This window comes from Helicoverpa zea, chromosome 16 (genome assembly GCF_022581195.2).
Source record: "Helicoverpa zea isolate HzStark_Cry1AcR chromosome 16, ilHelZeax1.1, whole genome shotgun sequence".
Classification (NCBI taxonomy): domain Eukaryota; kingdom Metazoa; phylum Arthropoda; class Insecta; order Lepidoptera; family Noctuidae; genus Helicoverpa; species Helicoverpa zea.
The window spans coordinates 11,690,973-11,706,812 of NC_061467.1; the positions used below are offsets into that span (position 1 = coordinate 11,690,973).

Consider the following 15,840-nt stretch of genomic DNA (forward strand, 5'->3'; position numbering starts at 1 on the left):
TTTTTTTTTATATGTTTTATACATTTTATATAAAATTACATTTCAGCTGTTTTCTGTAAACTCCGATTCTGACTGTGAATTTGCACACATTCGCCTTAAGCGCACTGAGCTTCTGCTTCCTGCTTCCGCGGCAAACACAGTCAGAGGAGGACAATCAGAAATGGACATTTATTTGAATGGACGTGAATTCCAGGGTCCAAAGTTCGGGTTCAAAGTTCGGCTTAAACTCCGGGCCACGGCTGATCCGTTGGCCGAACGTCGACAGGCACCGAGAGGCACCGTGCACCGATTACCCTCTACCATACTGCATCACCATCTGCGGGTCGTCCACCCTGAAGCGCCTCCTCGGCTGAGCGTCATCACCGGACATCTCTCCACGTGAAGCCAGGACAGTGCTAGCGCGCTTTACCTCCATATAACAAAATTAATTCGTCCACACGCTAAACGTGCCAATGTCACGTTTAGCGTGTGGACGGTTTAGATTTCAAATTAAACCCCACATAGTGAACATAAAAATTTATTTCAAGGTCGCGATTCGAATGCCCGTCAGCAAAAATTAATTTCGTTATATGGAGGTAAAGCGCGCTAGCACTGTCCTGGCTTCACGTGGAGAGATGTCCGGTGATGACGCTCAGCCGAGGAGGCGCTTCAGGGTGGACGACCCGCAGATGGTGATGCAGTATGGTAGAGGGTAATCGGTGCACGGTGCCTCTCGGTGCCTGTCGACGTAGAAAAGACAAAGGATCGACTTATTTACAAGGATTACCTCTTACAAAAAGATAACAAAGAAACACGGCTGACTAGACAAACGTTTGGACGTGGAAACACCATTAATAACAAACACTTACAGGACATATTCGTTGGAAAACACAAGTTTTAATGGAAAACTAATTAATTGAAATGTGTTCTCGGAAAAGCGTCTTTTATTTTTGGAAAGGATGGACGCGGTGTTATTCAATTTCGTTGTTATTAGGAGGATTGAAATGGAAATAATGGCCATTACTTTGGCGAATAAATAGAAGATTTACATTGTTAGAGGAGAATTTCATGAATATGGACAAGTGCAATAATTCATTGTAAAGTCAGCTCTGGTTATGAATGATAAATCTAAAATTCTGAGTTTCATGAGCCCTTTCGCTGTCTTCCGAATTAAATAGCAATATATTAGTTAGATCTTATGAGGGTTTTATCATTGTGCCAACAGTTTAATGTTCCATACGTGTTCGAAAGTTTGCACTTTCTCTGGTCGTTAAATAGCTATTTTTATTGCATTAAAACTGTTAGTTTAGTGACGCTGGTTGGTATCTGTACATTGAGTATTTATCGCTAGGATTTGATTTTTACACGTGTTTTAAATGTGTAAAATTGCTAAGCTACCTACATCCCTACTTCATTATTGTGAAAACTAACTTATTATAGAAAGGCTGTTTTTGTTGAGGTAGGTAAGAGCATAGTGGCGTGTGGAGTTCAAATAACCGGAAATAGCTAAAACTAATCCGAGCAATAAACCCCTTGGGTAGAACTAGTGGTGGTCGAATTGCGTAACATGTCCGGGTTTTGTTAGCATTCTAACGATCATTTCGGGTTAAGGTCGCCGTAAAAAGTTACATATTATTCCCAAATCCGTATGGTGAAATTAAGCTATTAGCTAAGACTTGTGTGACACGCCATAAAGCCATCAGAGGAGTTGGCAGCGCGCCACAGCCAAATAGTGACAGAAACGAAGCCCGTGAGTCAGCGGTACGACGCGGAACCTGTGTGCGGCGGCGCGATCGATAGACACTGCACCCCCCTCGCGCCGCGCGCCTGCACCTGCCGGCAGAACCCACGGCCCCAGCGAGCCGTCCGCCACACGACAAAAACACGCGTAAAATCCTCCAAAAATCGACAGAAACACCAAAAAACAGTGCTTTCCTCCAAGTCAATTTCACCATTAGTAACCAGTTCAGTGGTTCAAGGTCGCCACGGTCGACGACCCCGGTTAACTTTAGGAGAAACGTCTACCTCATAAAGTATTAGTCGAATACGCCGCTGTTTATTATTTGTGTTGATTTGTGAAATTTTATTTTTAATTATTACGTGTAGTGGGCAAGGTCGTGGTGCGTTTGCTGTGCACAAATGTTGAATCTTTATCATTGGAAACACGCGCGTGCTCCGCGGCGGTACACAACAAAGGAGGTTGCGCTAATCGCCTTTTCCTGACTTCTTATTGCTTTGCTTTGTGGATGTGAATAAATCTGGTCTGCAGCGATGGCGTCTAAAGTCCTGGTGCCAGCTGCTCCGTTCACGAAGCTCCAAGTAAGTGTATCAATTTATTAATTTGTATTTAATTTCTCATGTCACCAGCACAAATCTTGCGTCGGAAATAGATTTTCAGCCAGATACTCATTCGATTTCAGTTGTATCATCTCTCTACTAAGTGTTACGTTTGTTATGTTTTCATGCGAGTGTCCAGTATAAATAATAAAATTGCCGAGTCACGGAGCACAAAGAGCTACCTTCCGGTCATTGACATTATAGGAAAAGTAATTATGTATATGAAATGGGCTTTTCCCATCACCTGGCTATGGGAAATCGTTACCGATAGGGGTAATTTAATTGCAATTAACTGTTTCCGTATACTGTTCCGAGATTCATAATTTATTTATCTGAACAAAGAGCTGTCTCGTTTATTTAATTTATAACTAGGTAAAGGAAGGTTGTGCCATGTGTGATGTTATGGATATGGGGTAATACCTTAATGAGGGTAATTTAAGTATTATTACATAGGTACCTATATTCAACACAGAATATATAAAAACACACCTGCCTCGTAAAAATACAACCTAACAAATTAGACCCATCATCTGCAGGTGAGCAAGTCACCGCCGGAGCCGTCTAGCGGAGGCTTCATCATCGGCGGGGATCCTGTCGCCAGGGTCGCGCACCTGGAGCACAGCGTCAGGTTCCTGCAGGAGCAGCACCGGCTCATGCTGAATGGGCTACACAGCGAGATTGAAGCGCTGAGGGAGAGGAATAGAGGTAAGAAAAAGTAACTCTTTAAAACTCTAGACAGTAAATAGGTGTACGTAGGTACCTATTGTATAGGTGTACCCTATTACTTATCAGGTATGGGTTTTAGGCCTCGTCATAAATCTAGTCAGTGAGAATCGACATATTTCTTTGCATAAGCTCTTCTGAGATGCAGTCTTGCGCCCGCATATAGGTTTGGAAAATCTTAAACCGATAGTGTGAGTGAAGATGCTGAAGAGTTTTTACTGACACGGATAAATATGTATTCGATTACATTGCACATTATGTGGTTGCTCCCTGCCCTTCTAATTATACATCATAACGATGAACCATCGAAACAAGTGGCTCGCCAAGAATATGACAAGCATCACAAAATAAATGGATAATACCGAGGACATTACCCTGAATAACTCTTTAATACTGCAAGTTCGGAATGCAATTAAAATGTTTATTTCACCGAAGGTTATAAATTCATCTATTTTTGCCTCGTTTAACCAGTGACTCATGCGCACTTAACCAAATGATCTAAACAATGAGGTAAACTGGTTCGTTAAACAACTTGCAACTATTGCTATAATGACAAGATTATTTACGATGACTCAATGAGTTTGCAGTGCAACTTTACTTTAGCAATCCATGAAATTTAGGTACTTGCCCACATGTAAATGAAATAAATGCTCGTCGTCATGTCAAGTCGATGTATTTTTAGGATTTGTATCGACCAATGTGAGGTCCTTGCCTTACATTACAAAGGTAAACCCGTATTCGTTGAGAGGATCTTATAAAAATATTGTTCTTTCCAGATTTGCAGTTCCAACTCATATTCAATAAAGAATCGTCTCCCAAAACCAGTTCGCCTGCAGCCGAGGAAAATACCGAAAACAATGAGGTAATTTAACGAGTTTGTGTAAGTGTTATTTATACCTATACATTTTAGTTAGTACCTTTATTTTGTTTCCTCATACTACGCTTGTTGATGTTTCAAAACAAAACACCAATTAAGTAGTCTAGTTACGTAAAAGAGCAAGTAAAAAAAAAATTGATGCTGAAAGAATTGTAAAAGTATTAAAATAATGATCTTAGATAAGTTAATTATGTAACACGCTCATATATTTGGCGTACCTGCTTTTAGACAAGACGTTATGCTTTTAGGTTACATCCTATAGTTCAAACTTTTAATTTTTTTTTGCTATATTTCCTTACACATACCATGATGATGTCCAGACGAAGCTGAAACGCGAGGTGACCCGCTTGGAGCAGGAGGCGACTGCCGCCCGCGCCGAGGCGAAGGCCGCGGAGGCACGCGCCTGCCAGCTGCAGCTTTTAGTTGATGCACAGACTGAGTATGAATACCTCATCTATTTACTAGTTTAGGTCCTTGTAACTTTAAGAAAAAAGGAAGAAATAAGATGGCCAGATACGCATTTGTCTTAAACGATTTTTTTGTTGTGATGTTCCCTCGGTACAAGGCTATTGTTACCAACCGACTGGGGACACTAGTCTCTTCCTTTGTCTACAATGAGATATACGGGCGAATACTTCATGTCATTTATGTATTGTACATGGGTCGGTGCTTACATGCATAGTTCCAAATAAAGAAGCATCCTGGTACCGATTACCGATAGATCGAGGAGGTCCGATAGACCAGACAGTCGCTTCATACATATAAAACACTGCTGGTACTCAGCTGCGTCGGTTTAGACTGGAAGCCGACCCCAACATGTAGTTGTTGCTACGGCTAGGCAGCTGATGAGAGTGGATGGCACAGGAAGCTGCGCGCGCTGGAGGTGTCGCAGTGCGCGTCGTGCGGCTCGGAGGGGGGCGCGGCGCAGGAGTCGCGCGCCGAGCTGCGCGCGCGGCTGGGCGAGGCGGAGCGCCTGGTGCGGCGCCTGCGCGCCGACGCCGAGCGCCAGCGCAGAGAGGTACCGCCGGGCGGCGCCGTCACTAACCTCTTGTTCGACGGCCACGCTCACGTACGTGTCGCACTCGCCCCGCAACACGCACCACGCTCCGCTCCCGACTACTTCTGATCCTTGCTATTCTAGGAAAGGAACCAAGAAGTCTCCAACATATCCCCTTTATTGCCCCAAAGGATTACGAGCTAACGTTAAATCGATAGGCGATATCCTAGCTTTAGAACGAGAATAATGTTCATTACTGCATACATTTTGATGTACCTAACTCACCAAATAAATCAACTATGTTATGGTAAAGCCATTTAAGGGTCAAAATGCCAAAATCTAATTAGTTAGTCAAACAGTATTTTTCAGAAGGCAAAGTAAGACAGTTGAAAATCACTTTGAACTATCTAAACATATCTGCAGAGAATCGAAACATCCTCAATTTTTAAAAAAGGATACAATAATATCCTCTATGTCTTTCAAGGTCCCCCTGATCCCTTCCGCTGTCCAAGTAAGTCCTACACATTCCCTTGGAGTTCATAAAGTGGTGGTGTTGTTGAGGCTCGGCGTAGCAGCCGATTGGCGCGCCGACGTGGACGGGATCGCGTCACGCATACAGTGCCCCAGCCAGGGAAGGGACTAGCAGTTAGGAATACCATTTGGATGTTGAATCACCCCTTCACTTGAGCAGAAGCGCGTAATTTCCAAAAGGACCTTCGTTCAATCTAGAAGAAGTCTGATACCACTTTGATCTTTGGCCTTTCCTGGCAGGGGTATAACTCCAAAAAGTTAAAGTATCTTAACCTAGTTTTTGGCACAATAATTTCGCGAGAGTGATGTTTTAGTTGACTACTAACCCCGCATGTGTTAGCATCTTTGTTTTGTCCCGTCCTCGTATGCGCTTTTACAATGATTTTAGCTATAATTTGTTTTAAGTAGACGTGGAAAGAGGTTGCTGTTTGAACTGTAAACGGAATTATGGGAACAGCACCTTCTAGGACACTTTTTGAGGTTGTTTGCTCTTTAGGAGATCTAGCATTTTTTGGGCTAAAATCAAAACAGTACTCACTGGAAACGATATTGTTTACGAAAAATTTATGGCATATCCCTGGTGAGCAAGCAGTCCGCTTATAATAATTTAAATGAGACTAAGGGCATTCTGACCATGGCACAGTACAGTTAACATTATGTGAAACCATAATGGACCAACAATAGTTGGGTGTACGGGATAACTGCTTTATGTGTTCACTGTATTTTTGTTTGAATTAGTAATGTAAACAAGTCTATTGATAGCACTTTCTTCTTCCTAAGCTCTGTAAAAAATTAAATTGTCCCCTGGTTAATGTGCCCGCGTACTAGACAGCCAATATTTCTTGACTACTGCATACTTTTCCTTTTACTAGCCGAACTATATGTTTACTGGTACTCAGTGGTCTAGTTATAGGAATTTCTGCACAAATAGCTATGTTAGCTAGAATCATCTTATACCTAACTTTAAGAGATTCAGATCCCTACTAATATTTAGAAGAAAAGCACGTTTTGGATGGTGAGAGGCAATCTTGCACCTGTTTTATATGACTGAGTCACAATGCACATATTTTGGTGGATTTGCTAGCACTTTTACACAAACGTGGGCGAAATCGAATTTAACAAATTATATAGTAAGGTTTGAACCCCTAACGGCTTTTAAAAACATCAAAATAAACTTTTACAAATGAATTAGTGAGAAAACCAAAATCTTCAAAATCCTTTTTACCAAGCCAGCAATTTCGAAAATTCATTTATAAGAAACCACCCGTTCCAAATTAGTCACCAACTAATTCTGAACCTTATTGTCTTGTTAATAAAGGTTTAATTATCGAATGCGTTTGGCAACAGTTACAGTGTATGAAGAATTCTTTGCACGCGAGTCTGCGAGCCAGCGGGCTGGACGCGTACGGCTACCAGAACAATTACCACTTCCCGCCTGTCCACACTCCTGACTTTTGGCGAGAACCGCTCAGAGAGTGAGTATTTACTATATACTTTCATGTAGATTACTGTATAATTCACATGACATTAGAATTTGGTGGGTAATCTTGAAAATGCACTTTCTCCGTTTAATCACCTAGCAAGTCCTTGTGTCAGTTTTCTCAAATCCGCCTGACAGCTTCTGGCGTGGGATTGTAACAACGACTGCTACTGAGTGTCAAATTGCCACCATGTTCCTTCTTACGCTTTTTGCATTCAAGAGCCACAGTCATGTTTTCCCAAAAAGGGGTTCCAAAGGCGTTATCCTCTTCTGAAATTTTCAAAAGGCGTCTAATATTACAGGGAATTCAACATGGTGGGTTCCCGAGGGCGGAGCACGCGGCGACCGCTTACACTGCCAGAACTCTCCGGACAACAAATGCACCGCTCTACCGTATATGCTAATAGTAAGTATATTTTAGAGACAAGTTCTCGCTGAACGAGGATGAGTTAACGGCTCAATTTTCAATCGTCGGGAGACCAAACATTTTCATCACATCACGAGGAAGGAGAGACAGAGAGGGCAGTTTCTTTATGAACCACAGAAACTGTGACATATTAAAGAAATCTCTGGAATTGTAACCTAAGAGGCCCTCATTTGAGTTTAGGGGGCATTTAAATCCCTCTGGAAAGAAATGATAACATGTCTCTAACGAGTTTCTTATGAATTTCAGATCATACACGTCCCAGAGCCAATGGTTACGACAAGAACAAAAAGGTCCAGTCAGTGAACGGCGAAGCTGCCACTACCTCTCCTAAGACTCCGGACGAACCTTCAGGTATAGCTTTTTGAAAGATTTAGACCGGTTTCACTGGTTACTTATAAAGTGTCAGTCGGTTAATGCTCTGTCAGATAAAGGCTGTTAATAATTTCTGCCAGATATTACTATCCGAGGTCCGTGAAACCAAAGTTATAGTTTACCTGTCAGATAAACCGTGTTCCTGATAGGCTATGGAAGACGAGCAGTAACCATTTTCAAAACTGAAAATATTACTTTTGAGTGCATTGTATAGGGCTTAAATAATTTTCCCAATTTTATACCATTTTCCATGTCAAAAAATGGTGAGATTTTGAGTCCAAAGCTAAACCCCGTTACAATGTCTTAGAGCTCCATGCACAACAAGTGAGTTATAAAGTTTTTATTTTGCCTTTATTTTAATATTCCAGAAAGCCGAATTAGATCAATATACGCGAGCGATTTAGCGAAACACGACAGTAGTAAAATGAACTCTAACGACATGTACCCAGAGGTGAAAATGGTTGTCACAAAATTATTGTCACACTGTCAGGGTGAGGACGCACGTTTTTTTTTAATTTAGTTATGGCTTTTTACTAAATGGTTTGCGCATTGTATTTTTGGAATAGAATAGGTGTGATAGGGTTCTGATTTTCTGCTAGGTAAATGTCTTTGATTGCTACTGCGAATGTTTTGATTCGGGGTGTGTCAGAGAATAGTTGAATGATGTGGGTAAATAATGATGTATAGATGGAGAAAGTGGTATGATATATATACAGAAAAGATGAGAAGCAGAATATTGTCATGGTATGGGCATGTGTGTGGTATGGGCATGTAGATGGATGGAGAGGAAGAGGAAGACCTAAGAAAAGACGGACGGATTGCCTGAAAGATGACATGTATAGGAAGGGAGTGGGTGTCAGTATGACGAGTGACAGGGGAAAATGGAAGAGAATGACATATTGCGCCGACCCCAAGTAAAATTGGGAACAGGGCAAGAGGAAGAAGATGGAGAAAGTGGTAAAATGTGAGTGTCAAGTGAACCGTTTGATTCTTTGTGTATTGTCCTTCATTACTTTGATAAAGCAATGGATTTTTGATTTGTGTAGGTACAATTGAGTTTTTACTAACAATATTAATTGGCTTGTTGTGCATGCGGGGTTTTACTAACAATTTATTTATAAGTAACGTAATACTTATTTATGAGAGAAAACAATGAAGGGAAGTATGTTCATGTTTAGGTTGAAGTAAATTTTAAGATTTTTAACGGCAGGTTCATATTACTTGCGAAATTGGCTGACATTAGATGAATACGAGGACAGTAACTACTGGGGCTTACTTCGGCTAATTTTGTCTCGTTAAACTTCCTTATTGGCTTTGATCATATTTTCCGAGCACTTCGCCTAGGAACGTTCGCTCATAGCGTGGAGGCTGGTTAAGCCAGTAGGAACTCTGTTAGGATATGTATGTTTTCTCAGGGTGCGTCTACACGGAGCAAGTAGCTTGCGCATATTGAGGCATATGCGCAGGTTACATGCATTTTAAAAACGCGCGGATCTAGCGACTCGCGCATGTACCAGAGCAAGCTACCCAACTCGCGTGCTTGTAACTTGGTCCGGCGCCGTGCACCGTGTGGACGCACCCGCAGTACTTGTGTCTGCCCGGCAGCGAGCGGCCCGCGAGCCCGCGCGCGCCGCCAGCCGCGCCGCCACGCCGACCACACGTAGTGATCACCAGTCGCTCACTCAGGACCGCCCGAACCTCGATGTCAAACACTACACTACGCTCTTGTCCACTGGCTTTGCTTATCTGAAGGTTGTAGCGACTACACTATAGGTACCTACACTCAACTTTTATTGGAATGTTGAGTCGAACGATATTTTGCCTAGTCTATCCTATTCACTCAATTCCTTAAATGATCCAATACTTTAAAATACTGTCAAATTTAATGAAAAACTCGTATATACCAATGCGCATGCGCAAGGCAACGCTAACTTCGGAAAAGTAAAGTTACTTGACGAGAACTATATCAACCTACTTCACTGAAGACCATTCTACTATTTACATGTTAATGTCAACATAAAGGTCATGTCCAGTGTTATATTTGAACAACCACTAAACATGTATAAAGTTTTATCCATACTACATACACTATCCATAATACGTAATGAGTTTAATAACTCTATATTTTTAATGGGGAACGCACATTTAACAAAGAAAATACAAGAGAGTACAAAGGATATAGAAAAAATGCTTGGAGGCTCAGACAAAAATGTGAAGCTATCTTTACCCCAATAGATGTGCGCTCACCATGAAAGTTATCTTATATTTGGTATATCTCCATTAAATCAACAAGCTACTTAAGTACCTACATATGTACTTGTCAAATCTTCAAAACTTACTGAAAGCATATTCCGCGCACGTAAAATGCTGGAACAACGAACATGTTTTGGAATATCATAATTTGCATGAAAATTATGTTCGTATGAATCTATAAAATATCAATATAGAAAGACTGAAAGACCAAAGTAACGTCATATTTTTAGGCACCAGTCTAACAAAAAAAAAAACAAAAGTTGGTGTCTAAAAAATCCAAAGCTGAAATTCGACACCTAAAATATATTGGCTAGTCAATTTAACAAATTTTAAAAATTAAAATACAATTCTCTCCATGAACTAATTGACCAACAAATTACAATCGTAAAATTGAGGACCTATGTAATAATTATTGTATGTACCAATGTAAGCGTCTCACACACTTTAGACAAATTCAATGTAGAATACAGTTTAAAAAAGCATTCAACTATTTACTACTGAAACGTAGCAATTTGATGTTATGCTATATCTCCCATTATTTATAATTCAGCCACATAATGAAACCTATTTTAGCTACCAACTGTCTCTTTCTATCAAGGAAATAAGACGTATGACGGAAAGAGACAACAGCTTAAATGGCGGATGGCTGGATTATGAATAAGGTGATCAATATTTATCGTGTTTGAGGCGCTTAACTTAAAAAAAAACCTCACTGTGGGCTGAAAAATGTCTCCATGAAATTGATAATGTAGTTTCAATAACAGCCACCTAGTTAGACTGAATATGAAAACTGTACCACTTATGCACAAGTTCACTGACATAAATGTTCGATTTTCTTAAAACAACTCGTTACTTTAAAACTTAAAGGTGAAAATTCATAGTTAGCAGGTGTTTTAAGAAAACTGTCGTTATGTTGTCGGTAAACTTGAGCTTTTAGACAAATAGCGTAACAAATAATCGACGGTTGGGCAGCACTAAAGGATTCAATTACTATGGTATAATCGTAATCGCCTTCTGTAACGGTAATATATTACTAACTCGTAGTTATCGTATAGCCTCAGACGACCGTGTTGAACTGGAGCCGTTACTTAATGCTGCACGGAACACTCACTGTCTGAAAATATGTAACTGTCAAACGTATCCAAGATGGCGCTGACATTCATGGCGGCCATCTTGAATCTTTGACTTAAAATTACCTAAAACCCTGATAAGTACCGAAAACGTGGATTTCGTGAACTGTAATTACCACCTACAGTTCGCAAAATCATTCATCAACAAAGCTCTGTTTTACTTCTCTCAATGAGAAGTGTTATTTATTATAGAGAACACCAATTTCCAATTCATGAGTATTTAGAGATGTCATTTTATACCTAAGTATGCTTGTGAAAACGCATGAACTTTTAATTTTCCGTTCACAATAAACTTGTCTTTGTCAATTACTATTATATTGTGGCGTTAGAAAATTAAAAAGGTATGCGCACATGCAATATGTGAAAAATATGTTCCCGTGCAGCATTATGGACGAGCCCTTAGATTTTGCTCATTTGTGATGTAAAGTGCAATTTTGTACATACATGTAACAGTAAATTTAGAAAAACTTAGTACTTATGAGCAATAATGCTACGTAATAGTTGCTTAGTGTTATGTCTCTTTCTTTTATTATAACGAATAAAAAGGACGCAAGACGAACATTGGCGAGTAGGTTTTTCTTTATTAGAATGTACAATATTTTGGTTGCCTTCGGAATCCAGTGAGATATCCCAGTAATAATACTGCCATTAGCATTTATTTTCCACAGGACACGGAATGCGAACTACGGCATAACGGTATGATTATGTACTAAAATATAAAGACTAAAATATTTTTAGCTGAATTTAGAGTTATTATTAAATATAGTTAAAAATGATCTGCGATTTTAATCATGTTTAAAGTTTAGATAAACAACGTTTTTTATATAGTTACGCAGTTGTCCGCCCGATTGCCGTGTAAGTGTGAACGGTCCTCAACGCTACATTTGTGAGAGTGATGTAGACCTACTAAATGCTATATTTGTAGCCTTATCCATATTAATCTAATTTATTAAATAATACTATTAATTATTATATTTGAATATTATAATTATTGATATGATAATATATTTATTGCAAATGCTATTTGTTTTATTTAACCTAAAAACATAAAAGTCAAGCAGAATAGATTTAAAATACCATAGTTCAGTAAAAAGTCTTTATTTAAATCACCGCAATAATACTGCAAAGAATTCATGATTGCTACAACACTTATAAGCATTGCCTAAGAACCACAATACAGAATCGCTCACATTTTCAGTCTCCATCAATTTTTTTAGCACATTAACCTTATTATTAGCCAAGAGATTGCTTAACACTATGCTAAATACTTCGATACAGTTCAAATTCGCTAAGAATCTAAATAAGTACACAATGTTAGGGTTTTCGATAGATTTCTCGATACTTACACCTAGGTATCGTAAGATCTTCAGGAGAAACTCTTCGGTGATGAAGTGGTTTGTGAAGTCTCGGTGACAGGACAGTATGAAGAGAAGTTGTGACGATGCCGCCATCTTTAAATTTGGGAGAGTCTGCAGGATTCGGTGGAGATACTCCATTCTGAAATACGGAATGTTTATGGTTTTATCAAGGCAAGTAAAAGAGACACTTATTCTCGACTTTCTCAATATGTACTAATCTAAGCCACAGAGTTTGTTTGTAAAAAAAGTACCTAAGCCTGGAACAACATGCTTCATATTTAAAGATCTTTGATATACATCTGTTATCATTATGCTTGAGCAATAAATAAAAGGATGATTCTCTAAATTACATAACTTTGGAACATAATTTTTACGAGCATACAGTAGCTGTTTCTGGCAGTTTCAACTGTGTCCCAAGAAGAATTTAAATAATCTGGACATCAAAATATAGTAGCTTCCTAACAGTGAATTTTTCAAATTAGTCCTGAAGTTTAGCCCAGAGCTTAGAGCCTTTAGGGTACGAACAATTAAGCAACAAAAGTATAAATGTTTAAATACCTGAACTCATCCCGCAATTGATGAGCAAACCGCACCAGAGCGTACAGCACACCCTCCCTCGTATCCTCATTGTTGCTGATGAGCAGATCCGTCAGCTTTGCGATGGAGCCCTGAGACACCAGAAGGTCACATGCCTTGGGCCCGGAGCCGGCCAGGTTGCCCAAAGTCCATGCACTGGTCACCTGAAAGAATTCGAATGGATATCATGTAGATATCATGTAATTTTATGAAATGGTAGCTTTTATGAATCAACCCTAATTTTCCAGAGTTAATCAGTAAATCCAAATTGACCTGCTGCTTTTCTAGAAAGTTATTATAGTTACATATAAAATATAATCGTCAAGCATGTGTTTTATATAATTGAAATTGTGTAAACAATTGTTGGAGAACCTATTTTAATGAAATAAAATAAAAAGTTGGTAAAAATCTGTGTACACGAACATACCACTATGGAGTGAATGGGTAGTTAGTAGGTATCTGTAATACTCACAGCATATTCAGTGGTGAGATTATCAAGGGCAGCAATAAGGTAGGGGCCGGCAGCCTTAGCCACGGCATATCCAGCTCTAGCATCACCGAGGGCCAGGTTACAGACGCAGCCCACTGCAGCACACTGCTTGTTCGCTTCATGACCTGGAAAGTATTACATAATGTTGTTTAACGTTTATTTGCTGTGCTAGGATGATGTATAGGGAACTCTGTAACTATGTCAGTTATGCAATAAAGGAGATTGGGCAAGAATGTATGAAATTTGGTCCAAATGTCCACCACGAAAGAGACCTATATAATTAAATAGTCCACTTAATTTAGAGTAACTTTTACTAAGAAAGTAAAAAAAAAACAATGCCAAAAAAAGTTATAGCCAAAAATGTATTCTTAATTTTCGGTAGTTTTTGTATGTTATCATTATTATTTTTTATTTTATTCCACTTCCATTTCCACATTTTATCTAAAACTAAGATGAGTAAGACACATTTGAATATAAACAGCCCATATTTGTTTGCCCGATGGATGTACGAATCACTAACCAATTGAGGCACCAGAAGTGCTTGAATATACTCAGCTGTTCCTGGATCTAAGAAAGTTCGATGTTACTGGTGGTGTCTTCTCTCTAATAATGAACAATTCTATTTTGTCAGAAGTAACAGAAAGTACGAAATTCGAACATCACGGAAAGTAATTGAAAAAATGAAATTGAAAAAATCTATAAAATATTTTATTTGATTTTGCTATAACTTTTTTCTGGCATTACATTTTTTTTTACTTTCATAACAAAAAATGTTCTATATTTAACGGGCTATCTAGCCATGTAGGTCTCGTTCGTGGTGGACATTTGGACCGGAATCGCCCATTGTCCTTTACAAATGATGACACAGAAGGTACCGAGAGTTTTAGTTTATACCTATCTAACAAATTTTTTTTTAGGCTTTCAATAAAGTAACTGACTATTTCATATAGTTCTTTGTTTGGCTGTGAGCCATTTGGTTGATTTTTAATTTTTATCAAAAAATTTGTAAAATCTATGCAAGATCAGTCGCATTTGCAACAAGCAGAGCACTTTGATTTATTAACAATACTTGTAGAATAAAACAAACAATTTCACAAATAGTTGATAGGTCGTTAAATTTCAGTTTACAGTCTAAAACATATTTCTCACCTGTCATTTCCCGCACCAAGCCTCGGAGAGCTCCATGAGTGTGTAATACCACTTCAACATTGATAGGATCATCTATCAGGGCATTCTTCAAGGTGTTGAGCTCAGGCAAGCTGATTGGTGCTTTGGTCTTCAGCTTATTAGCAATCTGTGTGATTGTGTCTGAATTTGTGCTGTAGAACATATTGCAAAATTCAGAAAACGTCCGTAATTTGCACAGTCTACTGCAATTTCTTTGGGAGGAAATGCTTTCGCTCAGCAGTAAAATACATAGTTAGGCCTGAAACTGCGTTAAGCTGGCAAAGGCGCAGTCTCAAACAAAAGTGCACTTTTGTGACAAATGGCCTGTGGTTGCAAGAAATTAAATTGTAACTTGACCAGGATCTTGAAAGTTTAGGATTGCAAACATAATGGGTTTGTATATATTAATTTCCGTGTAATATTGTTGTATATTTCTTACCGCAAAGAATGCATAGATCGCCGTACATCAGCTACTTCGTCTCGATGCTTTCTTCTGTTCAACACCAGTGTATTACGACTTGTTTCTCTTATATTTTCAATCGCTTCTTCATCCATTTTACGTATTTTGCTGTTTTACTTAGAAATAAACATATTATAAAAAAAATATATCTAAGCAAATCGAGCAATTTGCCGAAAAAAATAATAACAAATAGCGAGTGACAGTAACTGCTGACCAAAATCCGCTGTCACTGTCAGCACAGTTATTGATCGGAACATAAGGCTTTTTACAGAAAATTGATATTTAGAACATGGTCTTTTCAGTTACAGGCTTAAAAGGAAGAATTTATACTCTAACTAACTGATCAGGACTCAGGAAGTCAAGAATCTGCAGATGCAATTTCTGATAGATAGATAAAAGTTGGAAGCTCGGTACTCGAAGTTGTTGGCTCATATATCTACCTAGGACAAGTAGTCCAATTAGGTAGGTCCAACTTCGAGAAAGAGGTCAACCGCCGAATCCAACTCGGCTGGGCAGCGTTCGGGAAACTACGCAATGTCTTTTCGTCTGACACACCTCAGTGCCTCAAGACGAAAGTCTTCAACCAATGTGTGTTACCAGTGATGACTTACGGGACCGAAACGTGGTCTCTCACTATCGGCCTCATCTCAAAGGTCAAAGTCGCTCAACGAGCTATGGAGAGG

The 15,840-nt window shown here is 39.2% G+C and overlaps 2 protein-coding genes across 4 annotated transcripts; one reads left to right on the forward strand and one right to left on the reverse strand.

The window, feature by feature from the left end:
- The first annotated feature begins 753 nt into the window (after window positions 1-753).
- On the forward strand, window positions 754-12,126 carry LOC124637348. Of its 3 annotated transcripts, none has more exons than XM_047173720.1 (10): window positions 761-2,298; window positions 2,838-3,021; window positions 3,816-3,901; window positions 4,237-4,355; window positions 4,781-4,985; window positions 6,792-6,919; window positions 7,227-7,330; window positions 7,598-7,702; window positions 8,092-8,214; window positions 9,139-9,296. In XM_047173720.1, the coding sequence occupies exons 1-10, from the start codon at window positions 2,251-2,253 to the stop codon at window positions 9,174-9,176; spliced, it is 1,140 nt and encodes a 379-aa protein (XP_047029676.1). In that variant the 5' UTR covers window positions 761-2,250; the 3' UTR covers window positions 9,177-9,296. The 3 variants fall into 3 exon arrangements, with proteins under 3 accessions (XP_047029677.1, XP_047029676.1, XP_047029675.1); XM_047173719.1 differs by lacking the exon at window positions 9,139-9,296 and adding an exon at window positions 9,410-12,126 and having other exon boundaries at window positions 772-2,298; window positions 4,781-4,934; XM_047173721.1 differs by lacking the exons at window positions 8,092-8,214; window positions 9,139-9,296 and adding an exon at window positions 9,329-12,126 and having other exon boundaries at window positions 754-2,298.
- A 62-nt stretch (window positions 12,127-12,188) lies between these two features.
- On the reverse strand, window positions 12,189-15,530 carry LOC124637349 (importin subunit alpha-3). Its single transcript, XM_047173722.1, has 5 exons — window positions 15,137-15,530; window positions 14,680-14,849; window positions 13,513-13,655; window positions 13,023-13,204; window positions 12,189-12,603 (listed from the first exon to the last, which is right to left on the reverse strand). Exons 1-5 carry the CDS (start codon window positions 15,250-15,252, stop codon window positions 12,213-12,215), a joined length of 1,002 nt encoding a protein of 333 aa, XP_047029678.1. The 5' UTR covers window positions 15,253-15,530; the 3' UTR covers window positions 12,189-12,212.
- Window positions 15,531-15,840: the final 310 nt, after the last annotated feature.

Excerpts from the sequence above, each read along its gene's own strand:
- LOC124637348 (XM_047173719.1), top strand. The coding sequence starts at position 2,251 with ATGGCGTCTAAAGTCCTGGTGCCAGCTGCTCCGTTCACGAAGCTCCAA. Across the intron at positions 4,935-6,791 it reads CCGAGCGCCAGCGCAGAGAG|TTACAGTGTATGAAGAATTC; the intron begins GTACCGCCGGGC and ends GTTTGGCAACAG. Across the intron at positions 7,703-8,091 it reads GACTCCGGACGAACCTTCAG|AAAGCCGAATTAGATCAATA; the intron begins GTATAGCTTTTT and ends TTAATATTCCAG.
- LOC124637349 (XM_047173722.1), bottom strand. The coding sequence starts at position 15,252 with ATGGATGAAGAAGCGATTGAAAATATAAGAGAAACAAGTCGTAATACA. Across the intron at positions 13,656-14,679 it reads CTTGGTGCGGGAAATGACAG|GTCATGAAGCGAACAAGCAG; the intron begins GTGAGAAATATG and ends AATACTTTCCAG. Across the intron at positions 12,604-13,022 it reads CAATTGCGGGATGAGTTCAG|AATGGAGTATCTCCACCGAA; the intron begins GTATTTAAACAT and ends TCCGTATTTCAG.